This window comes from Myotis brandtii, unplaced genomic scaffold (genome assembly GCF_000412655.1).
Source record: "Myotis brandtii unplaced genomic scaffold, ASM41265v1 scaffold350, whole genome shotgun sequence".
Classification (NCBI taxonomy): Eukaryota; Metazoa; Chordata; class Mammalia; order Chiroptera; family Vespertilionidae; genus Myotis; species Myotis brandtii.
Genome location: NW_005363468.1, coordinates 727,418 through 738,758, shown reverse-complemented (window position 1 = coordinate 738,758; position 11,341 = coordinate 727,418). Strand labels below are relative to the sequence as shown.

Sequence of the window (11,341 nt, the reverse complement as noted above, 5' to 3'; positions counted from 1 at the left end):
CCTCCTCGCCGCCGCTGCCTGGTCCCCGCGGGCCGGACAGGCAGACACGCGCGCGCACACACAGCCCTTTTCCAACGACGACGGCTCCGGCAGTGGCCTCTCGCTCCAGCAGCCGGGAGACTACAAAGACAGCGACGACCTCCTCCTTCTTCTCCTCCTTCTTTTCCTCCTCCCCCCCGCGCCGCCTTCGCCGCTACTGGGGCCGCTCATCTAACCCCGCCACCTCGGGAGTGTAAGGAGGAGGCGTAGCCGCCGCAGCTGCCGCCACCACCGCTCCCACCACCCCGACTGCCCGCAATGGGAAGCTGCCGGCTGCACTGGGCATGCGCTACGCCCCGCACATGCTCAGTAACTCCAGCCTGTTCCCCTCCCCTCCCCCTCTCCTCCGCCACTCCCTCTGCCTCTCGGCTTCGGGAGTGGGGCTGTGAGTCCCTACGGAACCTGAAAGAAATCCACTTCTCCGGGCTTTACTAGCAGCTTGAGGAAGAGTAAGGAGAGTGCTAGGCAGGCTGTCAGCTGCAAACGCTGGGCTGCAGGTAATGGTTTCCTACCAGGTGGGAGAGCTGGGACCTGCAAGCAGAGGGAACGTGCCTCCTGCCAGAGTAGAGTGTTACGCAACCCTGCCACCTCTCCTGGCCTGAGCAGTGCTGATTAATTCCGAATTCAAGGCCCAGAAGGCCAACCGGATTACAAGTCCCTTTGCAGAATTTTTGTCTTTAGGATTTAAGTCTATTTAAAATGGCATTTACTTACAAAAGACAGGTAGTAAATTAGTGCATTCTTTTTTTTTTTTCTGTGAAAGTAGAATTCACAGTTAGGACAGTGTGCACAAGCCAGAGTCATTCCAATAGTATTGTTCTCAACATTTACATCAGAGTTAAATCTCAAGGCATTATTCTATTCTTAAATACTCTTTTGTTGACTCCACATTCCTCCTAAAAGTGCACTCTTATCTCTCGAGAGTGGTTACTTAATGGCTTATCTTTTTCTGCCCAGACTTACATTACTAAAGATAATTCTTGAATATGGCCTGAAACTATAGTTGTGACTGTGTCTGTACAACATCTGGCAATATCATATCTACCAAAGATCTTATCATTGTTATCTATATAATGTAACACTTGCTGAGTTCCCTGTTCCAAGCTATTCTACTAACCCCTTCTAAGTAAATGCTCTAGAATTATATTTGCCAATGCATCCTGTTTCCTATTAGTTTTATCTTTATTTGAAGAGTATAAATTTATACTCCTGACAAAATCATTGAGTCCTGGCCTCCAAGTACTATATTCTTTATCCAATTACTAGCTCCTCTGTCTGTGCCTCTTCCCTTAATGTCCTTCACTTAAAAAGAATTTAAAAAAAAAAAACTTGGGTAAATAAATTAATTCTAGTTGGAGGGGAGGGGAGGAAGTGGTAAAGGAAAGCATTTTTTCTGGGGCTTTAAATGATAGATGAATGTCATTTTTAATAACATTAAAAAACAAAATAGCCAGAAGTGGGATAATGAAAACATAGGGACCAAGGGCAGGCCTGCAGAATTATAGTATTTTCGTACAGTGAGTAAGTAGCCCTGTTAAACAATTTTTGTCTTATTTCTTCAACTATCCTATAAGCTCCTTCAGAGATTCTTATTTATCTTTGTGTCTTCCTTAGCTTCTTGTATAGACCCTTGTACATAGAAAGTATTCAATTAGTATTTGTTCTCAAGTTTCAGCAGAGTTACAAGTTCAGTATTGAACAGGAAGCCCTCTTCCCCAACCCTGGGATGACAGCTAAGACACAGGTAGAGAGGCAGCTAAGGGCAGGTGGAGTTAAAGGCCTGAACTGCATGTAGGAGCTGCTGTAAGGGCTCATCACTGTTGCAGAAGTCCAGGAGGTAGCCAAAAGGCTCTGACAGACTAGGGTTTGGATCCTAACCCTTCTATTTGTGTCTTTGGGCAAGTTTCAACTTCTGAATGAATAATGGTCAAAATAATACTACATGATATTATGGGAGGGCTTCAAGCATCTAGGATGTCCACCTTGGCACATGGCTTTGTGCAAGTGGTAACACACAAAACAAAACATTCTAAGTATTTTTTATAAGGACAAGTATGGCGTCTGTGTCCCCCCATTACATTCCCAGATCCTTCTACACAGGCTCTAGCCCTAAGCAGGAGGGAAATACATGTTGGTTGAATGGATGGATGGATGATGAGTACCCAGAAAACCATTTCCAGCTTAGACTTAGGTGGCGGCATGTGCAGTCATTGTCCCTGTACAGTGTGTAGTGGGACTGACCCTATGGGCTGCACTGGTCTCAAGTTCTTCCCACCCCTTCCTTCATTTCACCTGGGGCTTCGCCATACCGTTCAGTCCCGGGCAGGCCCTTTCCTGAGCCTCTGGGTACACACAAAACCCGGTAACTGGAGAATTTCATAAGGAACCCCTTGTCATTGAGCAGCGCAGCTAGGCGTGCGCAATGCCCGCACTTGCTCACTTCGGTTTCTGACCGAGGGTGGCGTATCCTTCCACCACCGCGGCAGCAACAGCGGGCGGCAGCGATACTGTAAATTAATAGCAGACGCTGCGTTTTCTTTCCTCCTCCTCCTCCTCCTCCTCTTCCTGCCTCTGCAGTGTGCACTCCCCGGTCACTGCAACTGCTACAGCTTCTGCCTTGGCAGCTGGGCACCTTGGAAGGCTTCCCTGGGTGGCCGGGAAGGAGAAAAACAAAAAAACAAAACAAAACAAAAAAACGATTGGAGTCTCCTTTAATTCCACTGTCAAGGGGACTTGAAGGGAGGGTGGCCCCCAAGGCAAGTCGCAAGGGTCACCTGAACCGTCCCCGCTGATGGATGATTTGGGTTTCTGGCAATATGCAAAGCAAGCCTTCCCTCCCGCCAATTTTGCGCACCCTACTATTCAGTGTCTTCCGCTGCTGTGCTGGAGGTGAGGTGGGTGGGGTCTGGTTATTAAAGAAATGTGCAGAATGAAAGAACATTGCTTTGTTTTTCCTGTCCCACTGAGTGCGGCTCCTGCACTTTCCGCGCTGCCATCTTAGCTTTATCTTCTCTCCAGGCTGGGGTGTGCGCGTTTGGGTTAGGAGGGGGGCTAGAGGCTTGGGGGAGAGTGGGTGGAAGGAGCACTGGGCAGGTTGGGTGTCAGAATGGGCTAGACGGGAGTTCAGGGCACAGTTGCCCTCAACGTTGGACTAAGGCAAATCCTGGTTTTCACCATTTTATTATTTAAAAAACATGCGTAGTATGTTGTAGGCTTTGTGGTTGGTATCATGTTCATTTCTCAAAAGCATCTATCTCTCTAGTCTATGATCATATAAGGCTATGGCCTCGTCTTTCGTTGGTGTGGTCACAGATTTTGTCACTCTTTACATTGAAATTTGAAGCCTGCGACTATATAATGTTCTAAACTCTCTACAGATTTACAGATTTTACACTCTGTTTCTCTAAGGGTATGTTTTTTTGTTTTGTTTTTTTAAAGAAGGCCATCAGCACTGACATATTTAAAAACATAGCAGAAACCATGAAGTGTATGTAAGTGGACAATGGTTGATGTTGTTAGATTCATTCTAGAGGTTAATATTGTACTAATGTTTCAAGATTACAAACACAGGAAGCATGTATATTATCAGGAACATCTAGACCAGTGATGGCAAAGGTGACACGCGAACTCATTTTTTTGGTTGATTTTTCTTTGTTAAATGGCATTTAATTATATAAAATAAATATCAAAAATATAAATCTTTGTTTTACTATGGTTGCAAATATCAAAAAATTTCTATATGTGACATGGCACCAGAGTTAAGTTAGGGTTTTTCAAAATGCTGACATGCCAAGCTCAAAAGGTTCGCCATCACTAATCTAGACTGTTGAAAATGCTGTGGACAAGAGTCTGAGTTGGTTTCTCCCGTTTGTATAATGATGTATTAAAAATAAAATTGGTAGTTGAGAACATTTTAAAACAAACTTGGGTAGCTGAGAACAATGTGGAAGGGAAAAAAATGCTCAAGCTTAAAGAGTGAAGAACTGCTTCACCCCTCAGTCATCTTTGCTTTTTAAGGACCACAGGATTCTGGATCCTTTACAAATATGACCATATTGCACTTTAAAATAAAATATATTTTATATAATCTATTTATAAATAAAGCTGAACAGGAAAATTCAACATGGCAATTGAAATTCTTTTAAACATAAATTACATGTTGGCTTCCCTAGAAATCTTGACTCTTGCTTTAAATAGCTGTATTTTTAGAGCCTTAGAAGATTCAGTAATTTGTAAGCATGAAGACTGAATCTTTTTCATTTTTATTCATATTACTTTTTAAAGTTTTAAATATATACAAATTATATGTCCAAGTTTTCCTACAGGTAAAAATTTATATTTAGGGAGCCTGGCTTTAAATGAACATTTTTGTCGCTGAAAATTTATACTAAAATATTTGTTAGTGGGTGAGGGTATTCTTTGAAGTAGTGAATTCAATAATATATACAGGGTGTCCCCAAAATAAGTATACACACTTAAACAGCTAATCACTCAATTTTGAAAATGAAATGTATTTTAATAAACACTGCCTTTATGATTATTCAAAGTGTGTGTATACATTTTTGGAACACTCTATATTTAATGTGTCACATTTTTTTTAACCACATTGTTGTGATGCATTTTAGACCATAGGATGCTTTCACAGCTGGTATAGAAAGTCATATAAAGATTAACTCCTTGAGCCCTGACCAGTTGGCTCATTGGATAGAGCGTCGGCTTGCAGACTGAAGGGTCCCAGGTTCAATTCTAGTCAAGGGCATGTACCTTGGTTGCAGGCACATCCCCAGTAGCGGGTGTTTAGGAGGCAGCTGATCGATGTTTCTAACTCTCTATCCCTCTCCATTCCTCTCTGTAAAAAATCAACAATATATATATATATTTTTTTTTTAAAGTATAACTCCTTGAGAGAAATGGAAGAACCACATCATTATAATTTCAAAAACTTCTTCAGTATAGTGAGGTTTTCGAGTTTTTTAAAAAATATATTTTCATTGATTTCAGAGAGAGGAAGGGAGCTAGAAACATCAATGATGAGAGAGATTGATTGAGCGGCTGCCTCCTACACAACCCCTACTAGGAATGGAGCCCCAAACCCAGGCATGTGGAAGAGGGGGTGGGGTAGGAATCGTGACCCCCTGGTTCATGGGTGGGTGCTCAACCACTGAACAACAGGGGCGGGGTGAAGGGTGAGTTATTACAATTTTAACTGATGGCTACAATTTTACACACAATAATTAAAACAGATTATAGTTTCTCCTCAAGTGGCTATAGTACACTTTTAGGGTCAAAAATTATCATCCATGACTCACATTCTCTGTTAATTTTTTTGTAATAACATAAAAATCTTAGCCCCACCTAGTTCAACTTCCTGTTTTGATCAATATTTTTACTTTTATATTTTGAGAGTAAAAAGGAGTCAAGTTATTAGTTGTTCATAAGTAATTCTCTTAAAAATAGTTCAAATTGCACACACACACACCCATTTTTTTTTTTTTTTTTTTACAAATCATGTCAGGTTTGCCTTCAAACTGGGCCAGAAACTATTTTAAAAGTATTTAGAACACACAATTTATGAAAATTTGTTTATATTTTTTTCTAAACTAATTTGTAATATGTGACAGCTTTTCTTCAGTTTAGGCAGAATAATCTTATCTGTAGGATGTCAAATATTGGGAACTGAGTTAATTCTTTATGGGGTAGAGACCACACTGCTTCCAGGAAAAAACTGTGGTTTCCCTACGGGTATTCCTAAAGTCCACCTCTACGTGGGTGTGGGATGGTGTGCCAGTAGTTTGCTTGTTTGCATTTGAGTCCCTTCCTCTTCATTTCCCTGCTCTGCTGTGTACAGCAGGGGAATGACTCCTGCAAACTACATTTTCCAGGCCAGCTAGCTTCAAGTTAGGTTCAACCTGTGGGTGAGATGGAAAGTGGGAAGGGGAGAAATCATGTTCCCCCTCCCCCTTCTTTGCCTCTTTCTGTTTGCACAATATCATCTCTGTGGTTCCAACTCCTGCTGGGCAGCTTCTCCCCCCATGATCCAGCTCCAGCCAGGTAAACTCTGATGTGGAACCAGTTCTCACTGGGCAGCCCTTGCTCCTGGAATCTGGTAACAGCATCTCCTCCTTTGGTCTCTTCAGCTCTTGGGATTGTAGTGGCTTCCTGCTGATGTTAATCTACGAGATGTCTCTGTACCTTGTTTGGTTTCTCAGCTCCTTTAACACTCTTGCAATTAGTTCCCGATATGTATTCAGTTCCCTCTCTTAATGACCTGGCATGCACTTCTCTGTTTTCCTGTTTGGATCCTGAATGATACAGAGAATCTTCCATTCAAATAATAGACCTGATTTGACTTCTCAGCCAAATGATGGTATCTGTCATTTTTCATCTAGCCTTCGAAGTTTATGGATCTGACCTCAATCAGCAAAACAGAAAAATGCTTTGAAAGCAATATGGATTGACTCACCTGTACCTATTTCATATCCCCTTCTTCCTTGCCTGCCTCTACTATAAAAACTAAAAGGTAGGAAATATTCTTTCTATAAGCCTCTCCTGCATCTAGGGTTGACTTTGGGACACAATTCGGGCCAGTCAGATGGAAGAAAGTCTGCTGGCACTACTTCTGTCTTTCTTTCTTAAAGATGAGCAGGATGGTTGATTTTGTAGCCATGAGACACTAGGTCTGAGATAAAGGCCAAGAGCATCACTGACTTAGCCTTGACATTGCAGGGCAATTGAACAAAGTTTCAAACTTATTTTTGTGCAAGAAAAAAACTCCAAATTGTCTCAGTGACTGTTATCAAAGTATTCTGTTACTTGTAATTAAAAATGTTTTTACCAGATGTACCAACCCCAACATCTTATCAAAGAGGACACTCTCTAGCTTCTATCAGTAGTCTTTCTGGGGGAAAAAAAAATATTTATGGAAAATAATTTTAAAAGCATAAAAATCCATTCTCTTTCTTAGGGCCTACATTTTTGTTTGTTTGTTTGTTTGTTTTACTCAAGTCAACCATCAGAAAGTTCCCTACATTTTATTTTATATCACACCTTTGGTTTATTAAAGATTTCTACTGTGATGTGTCTCCCAGATACCCTTCCAGGCCTGAGGCACTGATTCCCCCAGCTGCTGGGAGTTTTGATTGTTGGTTGCTTACAGCTGTGCCTCTTCCCATAAATTGCTCTGGGCCTTAAGGAGCTGTCTCACCCAAAGTGCCAACCCTCCTCATGTGGTAGGCAAAGACCTGGCCCTCTGACCTTAATTCAAGATGACTCAGAAGAGTCAACCAAGCTCTAGATCTCCCCATGAAATTAGCTAAGGCTTTTGTTGCAACTGCATTGCCATTCATTTTCTTTTTTTCTCTTGACTGATCCTGTTTTTCTCACTCATTCACAGGCAACATTATTGAAAGCACTCCACAGTAAACTTCTTACATGCAAGTCTCCATCTCTGAGTCTGTTTACTAGGAAGAAGTGGACTCTAACATGGGATTTGGGAGCTGGATCATCCACTGGTTAGGCAGCAATAAGGACCCAATCTGTGACAGACTGTTTCTAAGGTGACAGACCCCATGATATCCATCTCTTCGTATCCCTACCCTGTAAAAATTTCTCCCCTTATGTGTGGGCAGGACCTACAAATTTCTCCTAACCAACAGAACACAGAATAAGTGACAGGATGTACATGATGACACATATGTGATTAAGTTACATAATATCATCCCTCTCATCTTGCTGGAACCCCTCTCCCTTGCTGACTTTGAAGGTGTAAGGTGCCATATTGTGAGCCAGCTCATGGAGAGGTACAGGTGGCTAGGAGCTGATGATAGCCTCTGGCCAACAATCAACAAGGACCCAGTCCCTCAGCCTGGCAAGGAACTAAATTCCACCAAAAACCATATATGTTTGGAAATATTTCCTTTCCCAGTTGAGTCTCAGATGATACTGTAGCCCCAGCTGACACCTTGATTGCAGCCTTGCAGAGGACAGAGCTAAACCATTCCTAGTCTTCTAATTCACAGAAACTGAACAGCTAGTTAATGTGCATCATATTAAGCCACTATGTTTGTGATAATATTGCTGTGCAGCAATAGAAAACGAAGACTATCATCGATGATAGGTGGAACATTGATAGGCCTGACATATGATGGGTGGAATTGTGCAGCTGCTGAAATTTCACTGGAGGTGAATTAAGATGTGACACTTGCAGGTGGGAATGCACTTGCAAGCTTTTGAGAGGTTCGAGGTAAGTGTTCATTATAAAGACATGGAAGTAGAATTCTCTTGATGACGTCCAAAGATACACTGAAGAAAGACAATGAAATGCTGAAAGTTAAGGTTCTGACGGCATGAGACATGAAGGGTAATTTATCACATCTTGCACTTCCTACCACAAAGGAGGGACAATACCCGCTAGGCTTCTCTGGGTTCTGCAGGCATAACATTTACTTGAGAATATTGCTCTGACACATTTCCTGAGTGACTTTCAGTGGTGTCCAGAGCAGGAAAGCGCTTAACATTATCTCTTAACTTTGGGGCAAGCATCTGCTTCTCAGACCATACGATGCAACAGAATCTATGCTATTAGATGTATCAGAGGTGGGGAAAGGTGGTGTAGAATGAATGGGAAGTTTCAATGGAGAAATCCAAGGGTTCTGGACCAAGGCAAAATAAGATGTTCAATTCATCTTAGAGAGAAGAGGGTGGGGGAGAGAGAGAGAGAGAAAGAGAGAAACATTGATGTGAGAGAAAAACATCGATCATGCCATAACTGGGGAACAAACCCACAACCTGGGTATGTGCCCTGGTGTATGGGATGATGCTCCAACCAACTGAGCCACACCAGCCAGGGCCAAAGGCAAACATTTTTAGCAAAAAAAAACAACCCACAAACAAACAAACAAACAAACAAAAAACAACACTATTGAAAAATGATTCCTGGAAGGCTATTTCAGCCCTGCTAGAGATACCTCACCATGAGATGGCAGGTGGTTATAATTACCCATCAGAAGCTGGATTTTTGCCAGACCCACCAACTCATGAGGTCTGGTGGACACAGCAAAAACCTATGGTAAGATGGAGGTAATATACCCAGGATTGGACATGAGCAGGGCCAGAATATAAGTAAGCTGCATGAATGTGTGGCCAGAGTACTATGTCATTAATGATACCTGGTCAAATACATGTCTGCATGGGATTGGGGTGTCCCTTATGACTGACACCAGAAAAAAGGCTGAGCTTGGATCAAGCATGGTTGAATTGGTAAGGAGGTGCAAACTGAAATGAGCTGCTGCTGCACACTGACCTGGTAGTGATAAAGCAAAATCCTCCCAGTGGTTCAAACTTCATGCATTGCCCGTGGTCATCCATTTTGCACATAATGAGAAGTGGCCTAAAGTAAGAATATGTAAGACTCCTGGGTAGTGGCATATGGCCTGGCTGTTTCATAGGTGCCTGGAAGTAGAAATGTTGGATGAATGAGGAGAAGGCCTGTGGAAGAGGCATGTGAATGGAGCTATGGGAATGGGCACAAAGTGTGGCTATCTGAATCACATGGCGGTGTCCATCAGGTAACGTACCATCATGGAAGAGACAATAAATGACCACATAGACATGATGATTCCGTCAGTCATATCAGCTAGACTCTGCTTTTGTCCACCTAGTGGGGTCACAGAGGGCACATGCAGAGTAGCCATAGAGATGGAAGCTCTGCCTGGTGGCAAGGGTGAAGGTTCTCTTTGTGGAATTACAGGGAGGGCTCTTACTTCACAGTGCTGACCTGGCTCCTGCTAGTGCCAAGTGCACAACATGGCAGCACAAGAGACCAACACTAAGCCCCCAATGCAGCACGATCCTGCAAAGGGACCAGCCAGCCACTCACTGGATCGTTGATTTATATTCTACCTGGATGGGCCAGTGATTCAACTTGGCTGGAATTGATACATATTCTGCTACAGATTTGCCCTTTTTGCCCACATTGACCAAAACCATTATCTGAAGGATCTGTATGGATCCTAAAAAGCATTGTCTCCGACCATGGGGCATGCCAGCATGTATATGTCTGTTGTAGACTAATGACTCCTTCCAAAATTATCCATATTGTAATCCTCAGAACTTGGAATATATTATCTTACTAGAGGCCCTGTGCACGAATTCGTGCATGGGTGGGGTCTGGCCCACCCGCCCCACTTGGGGCCAATTAGGCCTGGCTGGCCAGGGGGAGGGGCCATGGGTGGTTGGCCTACTGGCCCTGCCCCCTGGTCGAACTCCCAGTTGAGGGGACAATTTGCATATTAGCCTTTTATTATATAGGATTACATAGGATGTGGCAAAAGAGGCTTTGCAGGTGTAGTTAAGTTGAGGATCTTCAGATGGGGAGAGTATCCTGGATTATCCAGGTGGGACCAATATAATCACAAGAGTTCTTATAATCCTGATTTCTGGGCCTCATCCTCCGGAAATTCTGTTTCTTTGTTATGGGGTGGGGCCACAACATTAGTAACAAAGAAACAGAATTTCCGGAGGATGAGGCCCAGAAATCAGGATTTTAAAAAGATTCCCAGGTGATTCTAATGTGCAGCCAAGGTTGAGAACCACTGTTATAAGAGTGAGGCAGGAGGGTCAGAGTGAGAGAAGGTAATGTAACAGTGGGAAAAGAGTTAGCAAAGATGTGATGACAGAAGCAGAGAAGAGAGATTTGTTGAAGATGCTGTGCTGCTAGCTTTGATGGTGGAGGAGGAGCTTTGATGGTGGAGGAGGAGCCGTGAGCCAAGAAATATAGGTGGTCTCCAAAAGCTGGAAAAGATCTTCCCTAGAACCTCCTGAGGAAATATAGCCCCCCAACAACTTGATTTTGGACTTCAGAGTGCCAGAAATGTAAGTTAGTAAATTTGTTATTTTTTTAACCCAGTAAACTTGTTCCAGCAGCAAAAGGAAACTAATAATATCCGTTGAATACACTTCTATTACTTAAAATGCCGCTCAGAACCTGCTATTGATAGAATTGCAGATGCTGTTGGGACACAAGCTACACATAATACACTTTGAATTAACAGCTGGGTCCCTAATAGGTAGAACATGTGAGTCTGAGAACTGAAAATAGAAGTGGCCCTACTCCCAGTGACCCCTTGAAGAATAGGTGCTTTTTGTCCTGCTCAGGCTCTGTAGCTTTAGAATTCCTGGTTCCCAAATGTCTAATGCTTTCATCAGAGAACATAGTAAGAACCCCATTGGACTTTATTTTATTTTTTTCATCACCATTTATCCCTCCGATGCCCTCTTACATCTCCCTCTCCCCCCAGTCCCC

General features: G+C 42.9%; 1 protein-coding gene across 1 annotated transcript in view; it reads right to left on the bottom strand.

The window, feature by feature from the left end:
* MYCBP2 (MYC binding protein 2, E3 ubiquitin protein ligase) overlaps positions 1 to 11,341 on the bottom strand; it is a 300,054-nt gene that overhangs the window by 286,733 nt on the left and 1,980 nt on the right. The window contains exons 2-3 of the mRNA XM_014544063.1: positions 9,341 to 9,362; positions 473 to 477 (exon numbers count right to left, since the gene is read on the bottom strand). Coding sequence (XP_014399549.1) covers positions 473 to 477; positions 9,341 to 9,362 — 27 coding nt within the window. The remainder of the gene's footprint in view (positions 1 to 472; positions 478 to 9,340; positions 9,363 to 11,341) is intronic.